At 32.9% G+C, this 27,820-nt stretch overlaps 1 protein-coding gene across 3 annotated transcripts in view; it reads left to right on the top strand.

The window, feature by feature from the left end:
- Positions 1–15,614: 15,614 nt before the first annotated feature.
- LOC143237545 (CREB-regulated transcription coactivator 1-like) overlaps positions 15,615–27,820 on the top strand; it is a 60,931-nt gene continuing 48,725 nt past the window's right edge. The window contains exons 1-6 of one of the 3 annotated variants that reach the window (XM_076476941.1): positions 15,615–16,067; positions 17,668–17,763; positions 19,246–19,365; positions 20,221–20,285; positions 25,206–25,291; positions 27,263–27,336. In XM_076476941.1, coding sequence (XP_076333056.1) covers positions 15,957–16,067; positions 17,668–17,763; positions 19,246–19,365; positions 20,221–20,285; positions 25,206–25,291; positions 27,263–27,336 — 552 coding nt within the window. In that variant the 5' untranslated portion in view covers positions 15,615–15,956. Of the gene's footprint in view, positions 16,068–17,667; positions 17,764–18,275; positions 18,334–19,245; positions 19,366–20,220; positions 20,286–25,205; positions 25,292–27,262; positions 27,337–27,820 lie in introns of those variants that run through there. The other 2 variants (XM_076476940.1, XM_076476942.1) reach the window with 2 other exon arrangements.

The following is a 27,820-nucleotide window of genomic DNA, read 5'->3' as shown; positions in this document are numbered from 1 at the left end:
GGACTGAACAACAAGTGCAGGTAAAATGTTTTGGGCAAGCTTGGCGCAGGCCGAAAATGGTCAAAGGGTCGTTCGGGTCATCAGTCGGGTTATTTCGGGGGTTCGGGCCACAACAGCTTGGTTCTGGAACCGAGTTTATGTTCTACAACCGAGACATTTTTTTCACAAACAGTATGTTCGAAAACCGAATTGTTCGAGAACCGAGGTACCACTGTATATTCAAATAATTTGTATAACGTGTATGAAACGTTATTATCTGTGAGATTAGTAGCTGTAAATGAGTCGACTGAATTGTTGTTTATATAGTGATAAAAGTATATTAGGTTGAAATGTAGATTCTAACCTAAATTTCTAAAATGCATATAATGCAACTTCAACAAGACAACAAAAATAGTTAAGTATAATTAAGAAATATTCTCACATAAAATATATTATTATTATTATAAGCCAGGAGGCGCTTTTTATTAACGTGACATCATGGCTGCTGAATGAAACATATTGAAATTAATATTTCATCCTTAACCGATATAATCTTATAGAATTTACATTCTGTGTTTATCCCATTAGTATTATAATTAGAGTCAGTTGAAGTTGGTACAAGAACTGTGTCACGTATCATTTCACACAAATGCCGTAACTTCGAAATTCCGTATTACTTGACATTAGGATAATGAGACTCATTGTACGATATCGGGAAGTGTTCGTGAATTACGACACGGGTTGTCAGTTATTCCGCCCTTCCACTCTATTTTTCAATTAGTGAAACAGTTCCTACCACTTCACCACTCAGGCACGTGCTCAGGTACGAGGGAGTTACTTAGCAAATGCTTTGTTTAGTATGGTGGGTTATACATCACAATACTATGTATTTATCGATCGATTTGCGTTTTAAAGAGGAAAATAAACAAAATTCCTAAAATTTGACTTGAAGGTATGATGACCGGAGATATTGCTCATACAAATCAAGAAGGGGGGGTCAGTTCTCCTGGGCCATCTGTGACATGAAACTTGTTTGGAATTTCGCACAAAGCAACGCGAGGGCTATCGGTGTAGCCGTCCCTAATTTAGCAGTGTAAGACTAGAGGGATGGCAGCTAGTCATCACCACCTACCGCCAACTCTTGGGCTACTCTTTTACCAACGAATAGTGGGATTGAACGTCACATTATAACGCCCCCACGGCTGGGAGGGTGAGCATGTTTTGGCGCGACTCGGGCGCGAACCCGCGACCTTCAGATTACGAAGCGCACGCCTTAACGCGCTAGACCATGCCAGGCCGACATGAAACACTAAACAAGATACGTGTAACCAGCATTAGTAGCGATAAACCTGTGTACCCAAATATATACCTAGTTCTATACGTATACCAATTCCAACATTATTAGTGGTAAATCTATTTACAGAACACCTACGTGGTTCTGTACATATACCATCTCCGACATTGTTCGCCCTAAACCTACGTGCACGAACAATTACCTAGTTCTTCTATGTTATTATCTTCTGATGGATTTGTGATTATAGTGGAAATGTAAACAGCAAAACGTCGTTCTTTCTCTTTTGTTGGATCAATCGAATGGATTAAACTGTTTGGAGGGTATATTACTTCTTTATGAGAAAAAATCAATCTCATAGCTATCTCAAAGTAAAACTTCTACACTGTTTTAGGGAGGTAGTATATAGCCATCTTAATATTTTATTACAAAGGTGAATTTTATGGGTGTACCATCACACTCGAAAACAAATTTCTGAAAGTAGCAACACCCTTTAAAGACTTTAATACGTCGTCGTACTTTGTAAACAATTTAAAATAAGCTGTTGTTTCTTCGCAGTGGGTTTACTACACTCGGAATATAGAACTCCAGATTTTAACACTTTAAGTACATGAAGTTGCCTCTCCCCATCTCTGAATATAGAACTCCGGATTTTAACACTTTAAGTACATGAAGTTGCCGCTGATCCATTTCTGAATATAGAACTCCGGATTTTAACACTTTAAGTACATGAAGTTGCCTCTCCCCATCTCTGAATATAGAACTCCAGATTTTAACACTTTAAGTACATGAAGTTGCCTCTCCCCATCTCTGAATATAGAACTCCGGATTTTAACACTTTAAGTACATGAAGTTGCCGCTGATCCATCAAAGTAAAAAAAAAAAAATTGTTTGTTTGTGGAATTTCGCGCAAAGCTATACGAAGGCTATCTGCGCTAGCCTTCCCTGATTTAGCAGTGTAAAACTAGAGGAAAGGCAACTAGTCATCACCACCCACCGCCAACTCTTTGGCTTCTCTTTTACCAACGAATAGTACGATTGATCGTAACATTATAACGCCCACACGGCTGAAAGGGCGAGCATGTTTGGTGTGACGGGGATTTGAACCCGCGACCTTCAGATTACAAGTCAAGCGTTTTGACCAAAAGAAAGTAAAGGCAAAATCTCCATCTTCAAAAAATTTTGTTAATTCAACACCACAGTTAAGTTATAATTCTTTTTTTCCCAACGACCAGTGTGTTTTATGGTTCTCGTTCAACTAGTCCTACAAATATACCTTTCATTATTTGAATGAAAACCTTTTATTTAAAAAACAACAACTGATCATCTAAAATTCTAAGTAATAATTTCTTCAACATCATTAATAAAACCGTTTTTAACGCTTTTTAATTTTATTTATTCCAATAATAAGATGGACTAGGGGTTAGGGGACTCGACTCGCAATCTGATGGTTGCGACTCCAAATTCCGTTACTGAACATGCTTACCCATTCAGTAGAAATGTTATAATGTTTGGTCAATGTTAACATTTGTTAGTAACGAACAGCCTAAAGCTGCCTTTCAGTCTCTGCAGCCGTGAATCCGTTATAAGACTGACGGTCAAATCCTACTATTCCATTACAGTTGCCCAACAACTGACTTTTTTGGTTTCGTTGGTTAGCTAGCTGCCTATTCTCTAGCCTAACATTTTAAAGTTAGGGACAGATAGTGAAGATAACCCTTGAGTAACTTGCATGAAATTCTACAAACAAACTAATCTAAAGGTTCTTATAAACATTTCTTAAATATCTAATATTATTTAGACTTTCTTTCTGCAGTTTCCTTTACATATAAAAAAGCTGTTGTTTTCCCATTTAACCTTAATAATAAATTTTCTTACATTGCTTATTACCGTAAACGTAAATATCATATTTTTTACTAGTGAAAAGCTGCCGCCTCACGCTGATTAGCGCCTCATGGGAAGGGAAGAGATGGATGTCATCAAAGACAATGAGCTATAGTTCCAAATATTATCACGTTAGGGACGTATTGCTAGGTCGCCATGACAGGGCTATGATGAATGATTACGTCATAGTACCACAAAGTCGAGAACGTGTTTTTAAAGATACCATCACAAGTGGCTCTGTTTCATACAACGTGCCTCATCTTATCTATGATTAATTAAATAAATCGTCCGAAAGAGGACGTTTAACACTAATTCATTTGTAAGTTATTTTTTATAAAATAAATGATCAACATTAATTAATTATAGACGAGGCTTAACACTAATTAATTACGTTATTTATGATCAAATTGCCATAAAAAGGGCATTTAAGACCAATTAAGTCATCCTTAAAAGGACGATACCATAATTAAACTTTTTGTTTAAAATTTTCATTATTAAATTATTAGTTTCTCGTTAAAATTGTAATTAATTCGTCCTAGAAAGGATAATACAATAATTAAAACGTAATCAAATAAGTATCAGCAATGATATGAAATATTATTCATTGTAACACGATCATAGCATACCTTTACTAGTGATACAATAGGTTTAAATTAATATCATATAATAATTAAAACTTTTACTTTATACAACATTTTATATCGTCAATAAAACGTTTATTAAGCAATAATTAAAAATGTCACTAGTTTGTGACAAAATATGTGTATATGATACTTAACCTGAAAGGAGTTTTAAAAGAGTTGCCTTCCTTATATGAACATTGCCCAAAATATTATTTAATATAATATGTTTGAATGAGATAACAACTTACATTATACTACATATGATTAATTACTGTTATAGAATAACATAAACAATACATAAACAGTAGTGGGATTCAAACATTTTAACAACCGGTTCTATCTCACTTTACACACCCTCATTTTTTTGCGATAACAATTATGACAAAAATATCTTACTGAAAGAATTCGTTTAGTGTTTTAAATATTTCCAAATCGCCACATGATTATCATCACAATCTTTATTCCTTCCACTTTTCCCCCTGTTGTCATTAGTTGTGTGGTTTTTCTCAGCAATGTTTGAAATGAAGTAGGATCCCATGAATCCAATTGGAGGCCAGTCAAATTAATAGTAATTAGGCTTCCAACATTTTCATCTGTAAGGTGGCTTCTTTTATTTTAATATATGATATTCATTATTGAATACCCTCTTTCTGCCTCTGTGGAACTAAGAGCAATCGTACTGGTGATATGTTTAGCCTTTTGTACAGTTCTTGGAATCTCATGATTATGGCGATTTCGTATGATATTTTCCACATAGTCACGTAAATAATTAATGCTGATTTTGTGATGAAAGAGCTTACTGAATTCATAGTTTTTTCTTCAGTGGCTTCCCAAAGGATGACAACTTCATCAGTATTCCAAGAATCTGGTTCAAATATATTTACTAGTTCATGAATTTTATTGTCATTTTAAATTATCACAATCCATCAGCCTGGCTTTCATATTTGTTAGTTACTGCTTCCAGTAGTTTTTGACGAGAAAGGCCTACATATCTTTGCTTTTCAACAAACTCGACATTCTTAAAGGCGTCAGAAGCAATGATTTCATCAATTTTCTTTTCAAAGGTTCCCCTACTTTCTTTCAGTATTTCAAATGCTTTAATGGCAATTTTTATTAGTTTTTCAGCTCTTTCTAAATTTAAATTTCTGGCTTGAAAGAAATTTCTTGTAGTATATTTATCACTCTTGTTAAATCGTCCAGGAAGAATTTGTTGTAAAGACAGCTAGCCATTCCTGAATATTGCTTCTCAGCAGAAACATATGTGTACAATGCTGGATAACCACACCATACAGTAAATATTGCTTTTAGGCTGCAAGCAGCTCATCTTGGTCCCAAAACTCTACCAATTTTCAGAATTTGTAATCTAATTTCTTCCGAAATGCTAAAAAGTTCCATTTGGATTTTGTTTGACTGGTGAAAGATCGTGTAGATTTTATCTATAAACATTTTGAAGTGATTCACTTTTTTTTATATCAGTGATAGAATAATCCAAAACCAATTACAAGTAATGATTTAAACAATGACAAATTATGATGTCAGAAAAATCATTTTTAAGTTTACTGTTCACCTCCTGACTTGTAGCCAATCATTACACTTGCACCATCTGAGAAGAATGCGATCAAATTATTTTTCAAGTATCCACTATCAAACTTTGCAAACTTTTTAATTGAAATGTGTATATAGTTTCAGCATCCTGTCCTTTCAACTCAATCAAATCAAGAAAAATTATTTGCAACAGATTACAATCTTCAACCTTTACAAAAGTTATGATCACTGGTTTACTAGATATGGTTGATGCTTCAAAATGATGACACAGAGTTTTAAACTATGTTCAATTGTTTAGTAAATATTTCAACAGCAGATTTTCGAGAATGGAGTCCCATTTCTATGTCAAACAGCAGATTTTCGAGAATGGAGTCCCATTTCCATGTCAAACAGCAGATTTTCGAGAATGGAGTCCCATTTCCATGTCAAACTCGTTTTTATTAGTAAATATTTCAACAGCAGATTTTCGAGAATGGAGTCCCATTTCCATGTCAAACAGCAGATTTTCGAGAATGGAGTCCCATTTCCATGTCAAACTCGTTTTTATTTGTAGCTTAACCTCATCTTCAACGTCAGAAAATGGCTTGCTTCGTTTCTACACTGCATTAAAAACTTTGCATGTAGAACTGTTATACTTTTGGTTTATTTTATCTAGGCATTTGGTAATTGCATTGCACATATATTGTGTACCTTCGATGAAAAATGTTCATTCATTTTTTTCTAAAAGATGTTTGCTGGACAGTTATATTCCTTCCTGATGCTTCAACACTGTAGCTTTTCCATTCCATCGATATGTGAATGCTCTTCATGTTTTTGGAATCAAATTTGGCGTAGTGATCACAACCAAGTTTCTTGCTGCGAACAACCAAACCATCTTATTTTTTATTGAACTACTCTGCCTGCTTCATACTCCAGCAATCTGGAAGAGCAACTGCTGGATTTTCATCATCTTTAGTTTGCGCAGTATTAGAAGCAGAGGTTTCATCTCTTCTTGAAGTTACTAGTGTTAGGTGTTCAATTGGATATTACTTTGAAGTTTCAATTCATGGGGTTTTTCTAACAAAATCTAGTATATCATGTTGCCGCTTGAAGTCTGAAATGCCAAAATTCCTTTACTAAAATAAATGTATTAATATAACTTTTTATTAAACTTTCACCACAAGGACTAGAAATATAGAACTATTTTTATAAATGCTCATATGAAAACTATTTTTATAATTATCTTTTAATTTTTTAGTGGCATACAATCAAAGGAAATTAATTTAACGTTTAACTGTTTTTGCAGATACTGTTTCTAGGTGACTCTGTTTCGCTTACATAATATCAATAAGCATAAATATAGTGAAAGATAGTTCTACCAAGTCATACGATTATAACACAAATGTAGTACTACGGTGTTATGGTTCATGTTTATATCTATTACTGGAATAGTTTTTCTACATGAGTACTAGCTTACTAAACCTAATATCAAAATTTTGTATCCTGTCAATATGAAAATACAAGCAAATAGAAATTCAGTATCCCGAACAAAAGCATGAGATATGTTTTATTTCCTTAGACCGTCAGACGTCATCACGTACTGCTTTTAACATTTTTGATAATATGCACGTCAAAAGAACTTGTTCGTGTTTGAATGAATTAAATGTTTAACTGGCACGATTTGGCTTTAAAAGGTGAGGGGCAGATAGACAACAAAAACATTAATCAAGGCTAAGTCTCTTAGTCTTTAATTTTGCTCTAGAATAGCAAAATCTACAAAATAACATTAATCCTCGCAGTTTATCGTTAATAGCATAGAAGTCTACATAGATTACATCATTTTTGAAACGCACCTTCCTTTTTCTGTCTGCTCCGTATGATAGATGAATGATATCAAATGTTCACACAGGAAAATGTAGGCCTACATTAGTCTACGGCAATGCTCTTCTTCCTTCATCTAAGATGGCTGATCTGTCACTTGTAGAGGCCCGTGCAAATCCGGCCTAAAAATTATCGTATTAATTTACAAGTGTGTTATTGCGCGTGACTTTACGTAGCAAGAAACCAATAGTGACAGTCGATTACGTAACATGAATTTCCATAGTGACAGTCGATACATTGTACGTCTAGCATTAGAGAGTTAAAAGCCGATAAGAACCCATTCGGCGAACTCGTGAAATGTTAAGAACAGGTTCTTACGAACCGGTGCAAACCGGCTGAATCCCACCACTGGACATGAATATAGTAAATTGTCAAAAACATTATTTAAAGTAATATGTTTGAATAAGATTACAACTTACTAAGAAAATAATGTCTAAAATGAACAAATATATTTTGCAACACCACATGGTTAGTCCAAGAATCAAGTGATTAAAGTTTTAATAACAATTTACTGCTCGTAATTTCATAATTATAAACTTTAATTAATATTTACTTTGCAAAAGTAAGCAAAGGTTTCTTTATTTTAGAAATTCAACAAAACATTTGAAAAAAATAAATCAGTCGTGGACATTACTAACAATTTAAAACTGACCTTCAGTATACAAATCAAGACTTGTAAAATGACACATATTAAGGAATATTTAATTGTTTACTCGTATGACAGTGTAAATAAAACAAGTATATTCGATACATATTAACATGGATCATGCCAAAATCGATGAGTATTTTGATCCTTTATATAAAACTGACAACAACCTAGAAATTCTAATTCAGTATCTTTTAAGTTTCGTTTTAGTAAGAGATAATACTTACCTTTTATTTAACGTTTTATAAGTCCAGTGTTCTTATAATTCAAGTAAGTTGTTACATCCATGATACTAAGTTTCAATCTCGAACTCGCATATTTGTTGTTTAAATATAACACACAAAGTGAGAGACGTAGTTTTCATTTCTTGACGGTGTAATCATTAAAGCCGTTAAAAATATCAGTATTATCTGTCTTACAATTTGGACATTTTTATGTGACATTTTTTACTTAGATATACATGCATTGAATATAACGCATCAGTTTTAAGCTTTAAGTTAATCGGATGTGAAGGTCAGCAAGACAAACAGTTTAATTTTCAAATGTTTTGTGTAGTTTCTAAAATAAAGAGACATTGATTACGTGCCCTTATGTTTCGTACATGGTAACCTATTTGAACATTTGCTGGATTGTTATAGCTATTCAACATTTGCTGGACTGTTACAATTCTCCTTTAACATTTGCTGGACTGTTACAGTTCTCCTATAACATTTGTTGGACTGTTACAGTTCTCCTATAACATTTGTTGGACTGTTACAGTTCTCTTCTAACATTTGTTGGACTGTTACAGTTCTTCTATAACATTTGTTGGACTGTTACAGTTCTCTTCTAACATTTGCTGGACTGTTACAATTCTCCTTTAACATTTGCTGGACTGTTACAGTTTTCCTATAACATTTGCTGGACTGTTACAGTTCTCTTCTAACATTTGCTGGACTGTTATAGTTCTCTTCTAACATTTGATGAACTGTTACAGTTCTCTTCTAACATTTGATGAACTGTTACAGTTCTCTTCTAACATTTGCTGGACTGTTACAATTCTCCTTTAATATTTGCTGGACTGTTACAATTCTCCTTTAACATTTGCTGGACTGTTACAGTTCTCCTATAACATTCGTTGGACTGTTACAGTTTTCTTCTAACATTTGATGAACTGTTACAGTTCTATAACATTTACTGGACTGTTATAGCTATCCAACATTTTTTGGACTGTTGCAGTTTTGTTTTCTTTCAACGTTTGCTGGATTGTTACAATTCTCCTACAACATTTGCTGGAATGTTTCAGGCACGGACATCTTACTTAGTTCAACGGTGTTTTATGCATTACTAGTTATATATTTTTGCTACTGTGATTTTTTACGACAACCGAGATAGAATTTCCTTGGCTCCAACCAGTTATGTTGCCAAGATGTTAAATACAATTTCATTCACTTAATAAATGGGGCTCATAAAATGTATACAGAGGTTAATATTTTATAAAGTTATTAATTTTTTAGAATAGTATATTAGTTGTCAACTTGCTTCCCTAATTCTTTACGACCCTTAGTTTAAAAAGCACATTTACTCTGCTAGGCCTTTCAACCGTGATGTAATGCAAACACGACAAGTAACATTTTCTAAAAGTTTAGACCTATAATATATTGATGTCTGAACAATCACGTGATTGTTATACTTGACATCTGCTTGTGTCAACAATTTACACTTTTTTAGTTATTAATTAGCGTATTAAATATTTTCTAGATCATTAATGAATGTCGTATTATGAAGCGAACAACAAATTTGTTTTCCTGCTCTTTTTGAGATACGCCTTTTCTGTCAGGACAGAACGCTTATACCTTAACGGTTTTAATTAAATGTTTCATCGTATATTACAGTTCCCATAATTTAATGTGTAAACTAAAACATTAGCTTTGCTGACAGTTTACTATTAATTCATGCCTCATTGACCACATCAGTTGCGTCAAACCATATAAAAAATATACTCTTATTTAAAAATTCATTTGTTGATTTAAAGACATATTTATCATCGGGTATACAGAGTATAATATCTGTGATTAGAAGTTTCACCATGTTAAGTGAAACTGTACCTGATGAGGTCAGATTAACCTAGTTAAACATTGTAATCACATATATAACATATTTTGTGCACCTGACAACAAATAGATTTCTAAGTTTCACCTAACATGGTAATTTTTTTTTTACTTATGTAGAAAATCTAATGCTATTATTTTTTTATAGTATACTTTGTGTCAAAGCTTTACTAGGTGTTACATTTCATCTCTGATTATATGTAGTTAGCTAAAGATATTAAACGGAAAGTTTAAAGTTATTCTAATTTTATTTTAAAAATATATTATATCCATGTTTTTAATCACAGATCGAAACTGAGTGAAGAAACAATCTGATACTAAACTTTCAAATTAAATACACTAACGTCTCAGCGTAGATTCTGAACTGTTCAATCTTTTAACTATTCACTGCTTAGTTGCCGCTAAACGCAAAATCATACAACAGGCTATTTTTGGTATGCCCATCACGTGCACTGGAAGCCAGTGTCAGAAATTTAAACAGATGTGTAATGTATATAATTTTTATTGATAAAACAAAGCAATAAATTGATGATATAATGCAACTTTTCTATTCCAGTTAATATATTTTGATGATATAATGCAACTTTTCTATTCCAGTTAATATATTTTGATGATATAATGCAACTTTTCTATTCCAGTTAATATATTTTGATGATATAATGCAACTTTTCTATTCCAGTTAATATATTTTGATGATATAATGCAACTTTTCTATTCCAGTTAATATATTTTGATGATATAATGCAACTTTTCTATTCCAGTTAATATATTTTCAAGCTCCCTATTCCTTACAAGCTTTAAAGATGATATAAACTAGCACTGGGAGTTTAACAAATGAGGCAGTTTTCCTTGTGCCCTTCAATTAGTTAGTTGTTGCGTAATAAAACAAAAACAACCATCACACAGTAGGATAAGACTAAATGACGGTGAACAACAGCTACACAATGTTTTTATAATATATACCCTATATATATCTATACATATGTGTTTATATAGTATGTATATGTATATATATCACATTTTGATAAAAAAATTCAAGTTAGTCTCAAAGTTATCTGATTCTATTTTACCAAAACTTGTTTTACGTTTCAATGGATATATTTCGAAAACGTTACATCGTGTTCTTGAGAGTTTTGTTTTAATGCTAAGCGCAAAGCTACACAACGGGCTGCATACTGTCTGCCTAACCCGGGTGTCGAAGCCTGATCTATAGCGTTACAATCCCTCAGACTTTCAGCTGACTCACCGAGTTGAATATTATTTCAGATGGGTGATAATTAAACAAAGCTAATGATTACTGTTGGTTTTCAGCTGTTTTCTCTACATTCCATGCTGTATAATATGTCGTTTATAAATATTTAAGCAATTAATAACTTACGTTCCTCTTTTCCAATGGGGCCCCAGTGGCTCAGCGTATGTCTGCAGACTTACAACGCTAAAAACCGGGATTCGATACCCGTGGTGGGCAGAGCACAGATAGCCCATTGAGTAGCTTTGTGCTTAATTCAAAACAACAAACCAAAAATTCTTTATATACAATGAGATATATCTGGGCCGTGCCACTGAAGGGATAATACTTCGAATTATAGCGTTACTAGTCTTAACTCAATGGAAGGATATAATAATTTATACCCCCCCCCAAAAAAAAAAAGGGGTTGCTGTCCCCTTTTGAGTAGATCACAAATATCGATTTGCGTAGCTTTGTGCTTAGCATGCAAACACAAGCGTGTTAAGGCGTGCGAGTTGGCGGTGGGTGGTGATGACTAGCTGCCTTCCCTCTAGTCTTATACTGCTAAATTAGGGACGGCTAGCACAGATAGCCCTCGAGTAGCTTTGTGCGAATTCCAAAAACAAACAAACAAACAAAAGCATGCAAACAAATGATCAAGGTGATTTTAACTAAACATATTTTCCTTTATGACCTTAATCACACCAATCTGTGGTCATCCGGTATATCTTTTTGTCAGCCAATAATTTCATACTCTACTGGCTGACCCAGCTGGCAACCATATAGAATTCGTATGTTTGGTAACTGCGATTCGAATTAGTTACTACCAGGCCATAATTTGAAGGGCATAATATTGCGTTATTATGTACGTCTGCTTAGGAAATAGAATGCGACATTTATGTGAAATAAAGTCATAACCAGTTCCCAGAGCTTTATTTCATTTTCTGTACTTTAAGAAAAGCAAATTAAAAACAATCTGAAATATATTTGTCTGTTCATCTAATTAAGTTTATATTCAAACAGTATATTTTCAATGAGTCTTGTATTCTTTCAAGTGACTTACAAAATACCAAATTAAAAATTTATGATTCATATATTTTCAGGTACAACACAGAACTGTACACGTGCAATAAAAACAAACAAGCAGCATTAATAAAAAGATAAAATGTTAATCCTTAAAATTCGTTTATTGCATTTTATTACAGTTTGCAGAAATTTTAAACTTTAGGTCTTACTACGTTCTTTCATAGTGTTAGGCCTGGCATGGCCAAGCGCGTAAGGCGTGCGACTCGTAATCCGCGGGTTCGCGCCCGCGTTGCGCCAAACATGCTCGTCCCCCCAGCCGTGGGGGCGTTATAATGTGACGGTCAATCCCACTATTCGTTGGTAAAAGAGTAGCCCAAGAGTTGGGGGTGGGTGGTGATGCCTAGCTGCCTTCCCTCTAGTCTTACACTGTTAAATTAGGGACGGCTAGCACAGATAACTCTCGAGTAGTTTTGTGCGAAATTCCAAAACAAACAAACAATTCATAGTGTTTTATAAGGAGTTCATATTACCCTTTAAACATACTCCAGAAAATTAAGTTATCTGTTGTAGACTTTATTTTGTATTTGAGAAGTGTGTTTCCTTTACGGTGAAGCACAAAACTACGCAATGAACTATCTGTGTACCACTTGTGTCAAAAACCGATTTCTACAGTTGTAAGCCTACAAACATTCTGCTTTGTCACTGGGGGACATTTTAGACGTCATATTTGTTGACTGGCGGCAAAGTTTTGACGTATTTGGATGAGTAGTAGAATTCCGTCATCATCATTATCCCCTAGGTTCCAGATGATAAAATTCTAAAAACAAAACTGAAATAACTGCATAATTATCTGAAGTACCCCCCAAAAAAAAAACAACAAAAAAAAAAACAAAAGACAGATTAAGATACTCAGATTAAGAGACGAGCACCCTAACCACTTGGCCACGCCGGGTTATTTGTTTGTCTTTAATATTAATACTGAATGGAATAGAGTACACTTAAGTTTAATGATATTAGATTTATATCAGTATCATGGAAGATTATTCAATAATGGATTTATGCGTTAGTAAGTTTCCATATGGATTTTCGCGTACAACTATACAAGGGCTATTTGTACTCTAATCATTTTTATTTTTGAACAGTTTTTTGTTTGAAATTAAGCACATAGCTACATAAGGACCACCTGTATTCTAGCCACTTTTATCAATACTGCACCCAGCACTAAATCATGAACCACACCCTTAGAAAACACATATGGGTCCAAAGAACGGAGCTCTATTTCGTGGCATCAGGACATTATCTTTAGGACGCACAGCTTAGAATGCAAGCTGATAACTGTAAACTGTGTTACATATATATACATATAATTCCATTCTGCTTGGAATGTGTTGATTTAACTTCTTCAACTATTTGAAATTAACTCGTATTTTTTTCACCTGATTTAAGATTATGATAAAAACTGTTGCTTTTTGTCTCCCTCTATCGGTTTTGAGAAGAATTACGAAACACTTTACTCGTTGTTACGCAAATTGTGTTAGTTTTAAAATTAGTATTTCTTACAAAGTTAATTCGATTAAAAGTATAAAAGACAATTGAAAAATGTTTTGGAAGTTTTCCTTTTTATAACAAAATCATAAACGTAGATCAATCATCATATTTTACCAAGTAACCTTTAAAGTTATTCTAGCAAAAGAAGCGTTGTCTGTTTCGTTATACGAAATCCAGGGTGGAGTATGTTTGCCAGATGGGCCTGGTGTTAGAACATTCGATTCAAAACATACAGATCGCGGGATCTAAACCCGTTGATGAACACGTTCGCACTTTCTATGTTGAAAATAACGTTGCTCGTGTCTTCTCTACTATTCTACTTGTAATCAGAACCTCCTAGTGACAAATATAAGGACTTTTACATAGAACAGCGAACAACATTTCAACCTTCTTCGTCAGGTTCACAAAGAAAGAGGTAACTGACCGGAAGCTGACCACATGTTTGAAAGGGGTTGTGTGACTGAGTGTCGTAATGTAGAGGGCGGTATTAGATGTTTGAATATATAATTTTATTATATTAATTATATTATATTATATTATATTATATTATATTATATTATATTATATTATATTATATTATATTATATTATATTATATTATATTATATTATATTATATTATATTATATTATATTATATTATATTATATTATATTATATTATATTATATTATATTATATTATATTATATTATATTATATTATATTACATTACGACACTCAGTTACACAACCCCTTTCGAACATGTGGTCAGCTTCCGGTCAGTTACCTCTTTCTTTGTGAACCTGACGATGACCGAAGAAGGTCGAAACGTTGTTCGCTCTTCTATGTAAAATATTTTCTCAACCCAAACGAGCCGTTTTTGCATATAAATTTCTCAACAAGTGGGTTTCTCGACATCACTAAATATAAGGACTCATAACACAGGTTGCCCTCGAAAAGCTTTGAGCGAAATTCAACAATATAAAACACCAAAACAAACTATATCTATCAGTAGCTGCGTTAAAGTTATAATTTTTAGTCTGTGAAATGTTAAGCATGCAATAAAATCAAATGTTTCTTTCTTTTTATTGTTAAACGTAAAGCTACACAAAGGATTACATATGCTGTGCCCACTACAGGTGTCGAAATCCTGATTTTTAGCGTTATAAGTCCACTGACTTACTGCTGAACCAAAGGAGGACTAAAATTAAATGAAATTTTAATTATTCTCCGATAATTCGACCCAAATTTAAATTGAATGAGAATTATAAATTATTTATAAGACAACTAATTTAAAGATCTTTGTACAAAAATTGGATCCTTTAACTATGGGTTGTTGCTTTGGGTTATTACGTGAATGTAATGCACATTAATATAAATACCAAAAACGACAAAGCAGCTAAAATGTGTCCCATACTAATATTGTTTCAGTACTTGGTATCGATGAGTATTGGCACAATGTCATCCATTCTTGTCACTGTCAGTGTCAAAGTGCAAGGGCTAACGGGGTCTCTACTCTGGGACCCCAAAGGTATGGGGACCCATCTATCCTTAAATATATTTGAAAATACACATATTTTCCATCAATGGCTTTTAAAATGACAGTTAGTCCATGCATAACAGTAGGCTTAATCTGGTTCGGATCACGGTTGTTAACGAACTCCATCTTATATAAATAAAACTTATTTGCGACATTTTAATTTTTTATTTGGGTTATTTTACTAACATTTTTTAAAATTATCAAAATATCTCTTTGAAAAACACACAAAAAGCTGTGCCTCTCAGGAAGGAATATCCTTTTGTTATAGAATGATAATATATATATATATATATTATTTACATTTGATTTTTTTTTTTTTACATTTAAGGTGCAGATAGCCTAGCTGCTATGTGCCGTGAAACACCAAATCAACTAACCAGTCTTTAAACTTAAGAATATTTCTTGTATTGTTAGCCTAAGGAAATAACACATCACATTTTAATAATAATGATGCTTTTATTATATATATTTCTTGATTATATACATTTAACCTTAAAGTTAAAATATGATGAGGCATAAACAACTAAATAATTGTGAAAGCTGCAAATACGCTGAAAAATGGCACACATAAGTGATTTATTTTTTTTTTACATAAAATTAAGAACTCCACCTCATGGTATATCTTGGAAATTATTAGTCATTGAGGGATGTTTTGGTTTAGTTAGATTCATAGGATGATAGTAGGATTGCTGGGAAGTTTGGTTGTAAAATAATTCATCATGGCGAATCCAAGAAAATTTAGTGAAAAAATAGCTCTTCACAATCAAAAACAAGCTGAGGAGACTGCTGCGTTTGACCAAGTTATGCGCGAAGTGATGGGAGCTACGAGGGTGAGTTTACCTTTTTAGTTTAACTTTTACTCAGAGAAGCGACGATTATAATCGCCGCAGGTTTAAGGAGTTTCTTCACTTTCGGTTTTAGCTTTCGTGTTAAATTTGATACTGCTCGTTCATTGGTTTGCGTATTTGTAGATACACAGTAATATGTGTAATAACTTAGCCTAATTGAGTTTAAGTTTTATTAGTACAGTTAATAATATTCAGTGACGATACTACTGTACTAGGGATTTATTTTAATATAATTATTATTATAATTGACCCCCGCTAGTACAGCGGTATGTTTCCGGATTTACAACGCTAAAATAAGGGGTTCGATTCCCCTCGGTGGACTCAGCAGATAGTCCGATGTGGCTTTGCTATAAGAAAACACAAACACATTATTATAAGTTATTCTGATACTATTAATGATAGTGGTAGTGGTACCGTAGAGTGAAAGTGGAACTAGTACTGGTAACAATATAATAATCAGTAATTGTACTCATAGTTTATGTTTCAGATCTATTTTTCAGTATAGTATTGTAAAAGTTAAATCAAATACAGGTACTCAAAATTGTTCGTTTTAGTAAGTCTTCAAGGTTTGGAGAATGTATGATTGTGAGTGGTATGTTTGAGAAGGCTACGAGTTTAATGTGGCTATAGTATTTTTAAGATAATTTATGTACGATTAAAATAAAGTACCTAAAACTGTTGAAGCATTTAAAAAAGCAGTTACAAAAAAAAGATGATGTACATAAGTTGGGATTCAAATATGCATCTCAGTCAACACATCTCAAATATTACCAGTCTCTATGTATTCTCAAGATGGTTGGTATGTGTATTAGCACTTTATTTTTAAAATAAAGTATGGAACAATATTTCAACCTACTTAGGTCATCTTCAGGTCAAAATGTTGTTATGTACTTTATTTTAATTAAAGTGCTAACACCAGCCAATTTGAAGATACATTTTTACTTCAAGTGGGTTTCTCATCATCGTGAAATACCAGTCTCCGTTGTCACTCCAAGGGTGGAACTTTGGCAGGGCTTTTCACCTATTCCAAATGAGATTTTGAGTTTAACGAGCTGATCGATAATAACGTTTTTAGAATGGCTGGTATGGGTATTAACAATTCTTAGGTCATCTTCAGGTTAACAGATAATTGATAATTATTTAAGGTTATATGATTATAAGTTATTGACAGTATTCATTAATATTTACAGTACATTAGAAACAGTAGTTTTATTGTATGTATGTTACATGATGCGGTACATGTTTTTGTAATATAACCTTTATTTTAGTATTGGTTGTATTGATTTTAACTGTTTGTTTTTCAAAGTTTCTTTGAAATATTTCTTGATGTACTATTTTATTAAACAATTACCTACCTTTACTTCCACTATTCCTGTTCATAGTGTATCATCTTTATATAAATATCTAGTACTCTGTGCATATTGTTAGTCTTAAATATACTTGGTTTTCCTTTCTCACGTTCTTCTTGGTTGTTTATGAACTTGTGTTTATCTTTAAGTGTTCATACTTTGCTATTAGTAATTGAAGATGTTTCTATAAAAAGGTCTTTGTTGTTTTTTGAAACTTTCATTCCTACCCCAAGTCTCAACACCTGCACCTGTGCCCATCCCTTGGGTCTTATCGAGGTGGCTCTCTTCCAAATGTTAACCATATTGGGAACAACAGTATTGACCTTCAGGTAGGGAGATAAGTTCTGGTGATTTAGTTCAGTGCGTGTGTATCTGAAGACACTACATACAAATTTAGTTATCTGTGTGTGTGTATCTAATTTTTCTGAACTGCTTTTATTTAAATTTTCCAATTAATGAACTCTCCAATGTACATTATTGACACAAAGGTATTAAGAAAGTCTAGAAAATGGAATATTCAACCAGCATATATGTAACAAAATATCTTATAATAGACTTGTTGTAGATAATGTTAGATGTTCAATAAGTATCAATTTGTTGTATTGCTCTCGATTTAAATTTTAAAGATCTTGAATAAAAGAACAGGTCCAAAGGAAGCTGTGAAAAGTGAATCAGTGTTTTGAATACAAACTTTTTATATAATTTCATGTATGCATAATTTTTGTTTTTAAAAAAGAATTAAAGCTTTAGTAATTTGCCATTTAAAACATTAAATTTTGTTCTCTTTGTAAAAATCGATATTTTTAACAGTATACCACAATACTGATTTCAATCATTTCAGAGTTTCATAAACAAAAAGTAACACCTTACAAGTGTATTGAAGATAACATTCAAACACTGTAAGTAATACTGTTGATATTGTTAATGTCTTTGAAGGCCAATGTATATAAAATTTTCAATTTTTTGCAGTTTTAAGCTGCTAAGCCTAATTTTGAATTTTCAAATCATCTGGGGATAAAAACCCAATATTTATGTATATATATACAAGTTCACAACTTTTTCTTATAAGGTTGTTGTTAATAACCTTTATACAGGTATACTGGTTGTATTTGGCAGTTAAAGTAATGTGGAAAAAGACTTGAAATAGTATTTCTTATTGTACCGTCTATTTGTGTTGGGTTCTTTTAACTTCTAATTAACTTTAGAATGCCAGTGTCTGGTCACTACAACCACATACCACCTAGTGTTACTGATCAAATGTTTAACTCAGCTTGTGACAAAATAAGGGAAAACTTCATGTGAATGTACAGTAGTTTCCCAGCAGGCCTGTTGATCACTAGTATTGGGTGGATAAGGCACACCTTGTGCAGTTGACGTGTTATTTCATATTCTTCATTGCTTCCACTTAAGTTCTTAAAATGGTTCTTATCTGACAAAACAGTTTACTGCCTGTTTATTGAAAACTGTTATACAAGTTCAGGTGTAGTGGTGATTGTTTTTCTTTTCCTCTTGCCATTACTGAGCTTAACATTATTTACATGTGGGTTTAAGGTAATTATAAAAAAAGTTTTAAAGATTATTTAAGTTTATGACAGTTAGAAACACAATTGTTTTTTACAGCCAAAACCAGCTATTTCAAAGGCTTATATTATCCTAGTAACTTTCTAAATAGCTCTTTTTTTTTTTTTAGTTTAAAAAGAGTCAGAGTTGTCAAGAATTTTTTGTTTAGAGATATAAATTAATTTGAATGTGTTAGAGATGGTTTCCAGGAGTGTCATAAATTTGTAACCAATTTATCTATTGGATGTCAGAGTGCTTTGATAAGTCTTGAAGACATGAAGCAAGGCAGAGACCACTCTGACAGAACACACAGGGAACAAGGCCGACAAGGATCACCACATCGTACAAGGCAGTTTCCATTTCAAAAACGTGTATCCTTTAAAGCTGCATGAATAATTCAGTTAACACTCCTACGAAAAGTGAGGCCTAATAGGCCCCAGAGCAACTTGAAAGGTTATTAATATTAGGCTAATAATTTTGTATTTAAATGAAATTGCCATTTAAATCCATTAATGAATGGATTAACGAGATTCCTACTGTCCCTATCTACTATCTAGCGAAACCACAGCCAGGGGAACAGGCTTGGAGAAATCAGGACTAGAAACATCTTTTCGTAGGAGTGTTAAAGTGGATGCAGTAGTCACAAAAATTTAAATTAAACTTAAAATTACATTTGTTTTTTTTTACAGTTTTGTTGGATAAGGAAATAAAGCACTGGTTTGAATGAATCAAAAGATTATTTTAACAGTTTTAATATGTAAGTTTCACCACATCATTTATGGATAATTATTTTTGTCTAGTTTTATAAGAGAAACTTTTCTAATTAGGTTATAATTCTCATGTTTGTGAACCTGAAGCCACTGTATTTTTAAGAATAATTATTAAGTTATTGTTCTGTGGACATCATCCAGTCTATTGCATAATTTCATGTTTAACTTAAAGTCCTCTGGATATCATCCATGGTATAGGTTTTGATTGGAACTAAATATGAAGTTACTTTTTGTTCCATTAGTTATGATCATAATTTTGTTTCCTTAATGAATTACACTTGTGTTGTAATTGTTATGATACAATTATTTTATGAAATGAGATTTAAACTTTCTGAAGCTAGTTTTTGAGTTTTAAACTCACTTCCATATATGAATAAAGTGTGTGTTAATAATGGACATTTTTGTGAGTGACTTTAGATATACATTTAGTTTTGTTTTTCTATACTTGTTGTTCAGACAGATGTTTCAACGTATGGATTAGTTGCTTATCTCTCTCCACCTACAGACACTAACTGGAGAAGGTATGTACACCAGGTGTCACTTTAAATACAGACATTTCATTGCATGTATAATCCATGCTGAAAATAATTTAAAGTATAAGGTTATAAGTACAGATTGTAATTTCTAATTAAAGAATAATCATACAAGTTACTGCAGACATCTTAAAAATGATTTGCAGACTCATTGTCAAGCATCAATAATCCCATGACATGACTCACTGTCAAGTAAAGTGTTAATACTCCTATGACATGACTCTCATTGTCAAGTGTCAATAACTTCATGACATGACTTATTGTCAAGTGTAAATATCTCCATGATACGACTCATTGTCAAGTATCAATAAATCCATTACATGACTCTTATTGCCAAGTGTCAGTACATTCATGACATGACTCTTATTGCCAAATGTTAGTAACTGCATGACGTGGCTCATTGCCAAGTATCAATAACCCCATGACACTACTCATTGCCAAGTGTCAATAACCCCGTGACACTACTCATTGCCAAGTGTCTATAACCCCATGACATAGTTCATTGCCAAGTGTCTATAACCCCGTGACACGACTCATTGCCAAGTGTCAGTACATCGATGACATGACTCTTATTGTCAATTGTTATTAAAACATGACATGACTTTTATTGCCAAATGTCAGTAACTGCATGACATGGCTCATTGCCAAGTGTCAGTAACCCCGTGGCACTACTCATTGCCAAGTGTCAATAACTCCGTGACACTACTCATTTGCAAGTGTCAATAACTCCGTGACACTACTCATTGCCAAGTGTCAATAACTCCGTGACACTACTCATTGCCAAGTGTCAATAACTCCGTGATACGACTAATTGCCAAGTGTCAATAACCCCGTGATACGTCTAATTGCCAAGTGTCAATAACCCTGTGACACAGCTCATTGCCAAGTGTCTATAACCCTGTGACATAGCTCATTGCCAAGTGTCTATAACCCCGTGACATAGCTCATTGCCAAGTGACTATAACCCCGTGACATAGCTCATTGCCAAGTGTCTATAACCCCGTGACATAGCTCATTGCCAAGTGTCTATAACCCCGTGACATAGCTCATTGCCAAGTGTCTATAACCCCGTGACATAGCTCATTGCCAAGTGTCTATAACCCCGTGACATAGCTCATTGCCAAGTGTCTATAACCCCGTGACATAGCTCATTGCCAAGTGTCTATAACCCCGTGACATAGCTCATTGCCAAGTGTCTATAACCCCGTGACACGACTCATTGCCAAGTGTCAATAACCCCGTGACATGACTCATTGCCAAGTGTCTATAACCCCTTGACACGGCTCATTGCCAAGTGTCTATAACCCCTTGACACGGCTCATTGCCAAGTGTCTATAACCCCTTGACACGGCTCATTGCCAAGTGTCTATAACCCCTTGACACGGCTCATTGCCAAGTATCCATAACCCCTTGACACGGCTCATTGCCAAGTGTCTATAACCCCTTGACACGGCTCATTGCCAAGTGTCTATAACCCCTTGACACGGCTCATTGCCAAGTGTCTATAACCCCTTGACACAGCTCATTGCCAAGTGTCTATAACCCCTTGACATGGCTCATTGCCAAGTGTCTATAACACCTTGAAACGGCTCATTGCCAAGTGTCTATAACCCTGTGACATGGCTTATTGCCAAGTGTCAATACTCCCGTGACAAGGTTCATTGTCAATTGTTATTAACCCATGACATGACTCTTATTGTCAAATGTCAGTACACCTCTGACAAGGCTCATTGTCAGTTGTTAGAACGACCATGACATGACTCTTATTGTTAAGTGTCAGAACATCCACTGACATGACCCATTGTCAATTGTCAGTACACCCATGACATGACCCATTTTCGATTGTCAGTACACCTGTGATGTGACTCATTGTCAATTGTCAGTTATCTCGTGATGTGATTTTCTGTCAAGTGTCGATGTATCAATAACATGACTTGTCATGATAAAATACTTTGCATTATAGGGTGTCTTTTAGCAGTGGAGTACTGTGGACCAGTATTTGTAAACCTTTTCGGTACATAGCCTCCCCATACTGTCATAGATCACATGAATACAAATACTATAAAAGCTGTTATGATTTACATCTGTCACTTTTTGTTTGGTTTTACAGAATTCTGTTGACAAAAAAGGCTGTTTTGGTGGACCAGTTGTAGAAAAACACTGTATTAGGTTATTGATCCAGACATTTGTGGACAAGATGTAGCAGTTTTTGTCCAATTGGGGGTATATTTTAACTTTTGGTAGATAAAATCTCAGTTTTGAAACTGATGAGCTGTGTACCATAAATAGTGAATGTGTGATACAGAACTTACTTTCACATGACAGTAGAAGCAGGTGAAGTCTTGCTTTGTTGTATATTGTAACAATGAAATGCGACAATGCTCTGAAAACAGTCTTCTATGGTCATCAACTTTTGTTTATGTTACACAAAAATACAGCACGACATTTTATGCACGTCAGTATAGCATTCGAGGTACTTGTATGATAGAGTAAAAAAACCCCACAAAATTTAATTAAATAATGGGCTATTATAAAATTAGAAGTTGTATACTGTGTTTAATTAGAAGTTGTACATTGTTTTTATTTCTTAATGACCATTTGTTGATTAAATTGTGATTGGTTCATTAATTAAATTAAATAAGCAAAAGTAATTAGTAATGTCATACATTTTTAAAAGGTTTGTTGGATTTAGTAGGGGAAGAAACAAACAGAATTTGAATTTGAAGGAAGTCATATTGCTGAAACTAATATATGTAAACCATTTTGTTTCATAAAACAATAGAAAGTTTTGATGGAAGAACACTTGATATGTACTTGCTCGTAGAGTTGGGTGTGTTTCATTTATAATAATTCAGTGTTTTATCTTTTTCATAACAAGGAGATAAATTTTGTGTGTATGTAAAATGTAGCTCTTTCAGAGTTACTTATAATTTAGTTTGTACATGGCTTTTACCAGTAGTGAAGCTGATGTATAGTGAACTCTTTTGTGCATTTACAACATTAATTTCTATCCAGTTTTAATGTGAAATACTATATTGGCAACAAATTTAGTATATGGTTTTAGATTATGAGACAACCTGTCTGGATTAGATCAGTTGGAGATAGTGAAGTTAAAATTACATTCCCTTATTAATAATTTAGAAAGGACTCCCAGCTGTGTTGCTTTGTTTGACAGGTTAATGAACTAGCAAATGGAACAGTTTGTTTATTACAAGTTTTGTAGTCAGTTACCACACACATTCAAATGTTATTCACATCTGTATATGAATTTGAAAGAGACAGTACAAGGAATTCGAGATAATAGGCAAGAGGAAAGTATTTCAGTTTGTTTTAAGTTACAGATTTACACATAAGTTACCAACATGTTATGATTGTTAGGTTTTTGGATTAGACATTGCATTATCCATTAAATACTTTATATCTGGTGAATGTTTGTTTTTTTGTAAAGTGTTTCAAAATGACAAACATATTTAATGTTCAGAGAACACACGTTAAGAAACATTTGTAGTTTTGATGACAAGTACAAATCATGTGTGTAAAATACATTGTTTGATGGTACTCATTAATGTGTAAAATACATTGTTTGATGGTACTCATTAATGTGTAAAATACATTGTTTGATGGTACTCGTTAATGTGTAAAATACATTGTTTGATGGTACTCGTTAATGTGTAAAATACATTGTTTGATGGTACTCGTTAATGTGTAAAATACATTGTTTGATGGTACTCGTTAATGTGTAAAATACATTGTTTGATGGTACTCTTTAATGTGTAAAATACATTGTTTGATGGTACTCATTAATGTGTAAAATACATTGTTTGATGGTACTCATTAATGTGTAAAATACATTGTTTGATGGTACTCATTAATGTGTAAAATACATTGTTTGATGGTACTCATTAATGTGTAAAATACATTGTTTGATGGTACTCATTAATGTGTAAAATACATTGTTTGATGGTACTCATTAATGTGTAAAATACATTGTTTGATGGTACTCATTAATGTGTAAAATACATTGTTTGATGGTACTCATTAATGTGTAAAATACATTGTTTGATGGTACTCATTAATGTGTAAAATACATTGTTTGATGGTACTCATTAATGTGTAAAATACATTGTTTGATGGTACTCATTAATGTGTAAAATACATTGTTTGATGGTACCCATTAATGTGTAAAATACATTGTTTGATGGTACCCATTAATGTGTAAAATACATTGTTTGATGGTACCCATTAATGTGTAAAATACATTGTTTGATGGTACTCATTAATGTGTAAAATACATTGTTTGATGGTACTCATTAATGTGTAAAATACATTGTTTGATGGTACTCATTAATGTGTAAAATACATTGTTTGATGGTACTCATTAATGTGTAAAATACATTGTTTGATGGTACTCATTAATGTGTAAAATACATTGTTTGATGGTACTCATTAATGTGTAAAATACATTGTTTGATGGTACCCATTAATGTGTAAAATACATTGTTTGATGGTACCCATTAATGTGTAAAATACATTGTTTGATGGTACCCATTAATGTGTAAAATACATTGTTTGATGGTACCCATTAATGTGTAAAATACATTGTTTGATGGTACTCATAAAGATTTATCTGTTGTTCCATCCTTAACCTAAGGTATTTATGCATGTGGTTATTAACAATATTTTATTTTGTTGAAAGAATCTGAAAATTTCAGTTAATATGTAACAAAGAAAAACAAATGTTTGTGTTATAAAGTTTTCAGTAGAGTTCAGTAACATGCTATTCATTTTTATATATTGTCAGTAGAGTTCAGTAACATGCTATTCATTTTTATATATTGTACAGAAGTTTTGTAACTGAATGTGTTTGTTTATATAGAGCAATTAAACTATGATCAGTTTCTTTTTCAGAACAAGCTCAGATTCGGCATTACACCAAAGTGCATCCAACTCTCAAGAAAACTCTTACATACTTAATACGTCACCAGTGAGACGAAGTAAGAATGTTGTACAGTTACACACTTAATACGTCACCAGTGAGACGAAGTAAGAATGTTGTACAGTTACACACTTAATACGTCACCAGTGAGACGAAGTAAGAATGTTGTACAGTTACACACTTATCGTCACCAGTGAGACAAGTAAGAATGTTGTACAGTTACACACTTAATACGTCACCAGTGAGACGAAGTAAGAATGTTGTACAGTTACACACTTATTACGTCACCAGTGAGACGAAGTAAGAATGTTGTACAGTTACACACTTAATACATCACCAGTGAGACGAAGTAAGAATGTTGTACAGTTACACACTTAATACATCACTAGTGAGACGAAGTAAGAATGTTGTACAGTTTTTGTGACATAATTTTGGTGTTTCATACATTACAACGAATATTTTGTGAGTATGACATGGTGGAGTAAAGTTCTTAATTTAGCGGTTAACAGCTAGAAAATGTAAGGCTTAAATTTGTACTTCTATTTTTAGTGGTAGCTACTAACCCTTTAGATTGAAAATTAACTTATGTTTACTTACATCAACATCTGCTACATGGTTTACAAGTTTTCTCAAAATTTGTTACGTCAAATGCACTATCATTATTGAATGTCAAGTATAGGTGAATTTTTACAAATTTTTTTCCTATATATTTTATGTAACAATAGGAAAAACAAAAGTTGTGATACAAACAGAATCTCTGTGTAATTGTTGTTAATTATTAATTTAATGTATTCTCAAATTTTATACTTCTTGAATAGATATGTGTAGCAGGGTTCATAATCAGCAGTAGTAAGCGTACCATTACAGTTTATTACTTTCAGTAACAAATATTTCCTACCAAAGTTCAGAAATAAAAAAAATACCCACATTTTATTCAGCTAAAAAGCTGATTACTTATCCAGGTTTGCCTTCTAATAAATCCTGATATGTTTAGGCTTCATCTCTGTTATTTTATGGGTATTTCAAACTGGAAAAGGAAAGGTGACCACTACATTTGAAGAAATAAGTAAATGGTATGGGTTTACTCTCATAAAATAGATGTCCTAACATGTCACATAAACTTATCTTTTTAACCAATCAAGATAGATTAGTCATACCTTCATGTGAACTTTGCTTTATTGATCAATGAAAACTTACAGGCATGAACATTATTTTCACTATGCACTTCTAAGTAATTATTACAGATGTGTTTTTCTGATTACTTTATAAATCTTTTAGTTGATGGATTGGCTGAATACAGTTTTATTGGCCTCACTATTTAAGTTTTTCTAATAGTAGAAAATGAAATTACTGTTCGGGACTACACTTTTTCCCATGGTACTTTCTGCACTTCATATATCCAGTGTTTAGCTTTTCTTCATAGTGACCACAGAGCACATTCACACCAACATGTTTGATACTCTTCTCTGTGATACAGGTCCAGCTTATCTCTCTTTGTTTACTGAAGTATCCAAAACTAGTATAACACAATAACGCACATTGATGAAAGTGTATATTGAACTTAGACTTTGAGATTAAACAATTTTCAGAATACCAAGTTGATTTATTATATGCTTTCTTAGATTTTAATTGGTATGTAGTCCTGCTGTACTAGTTTAGTAAGTAATACTGTAATATTGTAAGAGCAACTTAAAACTTGAGATTAATAGGCCTACAAATTACACAATATACTGAAAGACATGTATAACACTTTTGTAGAAGGTCAAGTGCCTTAAATTGAGGAAGTTTTATTTTCTGGGCAGGTGGCTTTTCAAGTTACTTGTAATCAAGATAAGCTAGTTCTTGCAACTAAAGAAACATGCACCATCTGTTATGTGAACTTGGTAATTTGGTAATGTTATATATACTTTTGCATAAATTCATCAATTCTTTTATAAATATTAAGTTTTACAATCAATGAAAAATGTGTAAGATTTGTTTACAATGAATGCAGTTATGTTACATTTAGTTTTTAAAATTCATTTTCCAGTCCATGACGTGCATAGCGGTGTTATGCACAATACCTGCAATAATCATTTGAAGGAGAACTGGGACATTGGAAAGGTCAGTTTGCAGTTTTCTTTTTCTAATTATTTAGTTATGTCTGTTTTTTATTTTAAAGGAATATCATGATTTCATATCTTATTGTCATCTTTCTGCTATACATATCTTAATTATCATTTAATTATCTTGTATTTGAAAAATATATATGTAGAAATGGCTCGTTTGGGTTACGAAAATTTTTAATGTAAAGGAGCGAACAACGTTTCGACCTTCTTCGGTCATCATCATTTACAAGTGGGTTTTCTTGACATCACTGATTATCTTGTATTTGGTTACCTTTTTATCTCATCAATGATTATAGGTATATGCTGTTGCTATTTAACATTCTTATTGTAATGTCTTATTTAATTGGATCAGTAATCATTTGACTGTTATCTGATTTATAGACTACATTGTTTCATTCATCTTGACACAGTTCCTGTTATCAATCTGGAATCGGTAGGTCAGTAATGGTTGTACAGTCCTTGTATCTCATTTCTTTAGA

The sequence above is a fragment of the Tachypleus tridentatus genome, chromosome 13, assembly GCF_004210375.1.
Source record: "Tachypleus tridentatus isolate NWPU-2018 chromosome 13, ASM421037v1, whole genome shotgun sequence".
Taxonomy (NCBI): domain Eukaryota; kingdom Metazoa; phylum Arthropoda; class Merostomata; order Xiphosura; family Limulidae; genus Tachypleus; species Tachypleus tridentatus.
This window is presented reverse-complemented; position numbering and strand designations above follow the sequence as displayed.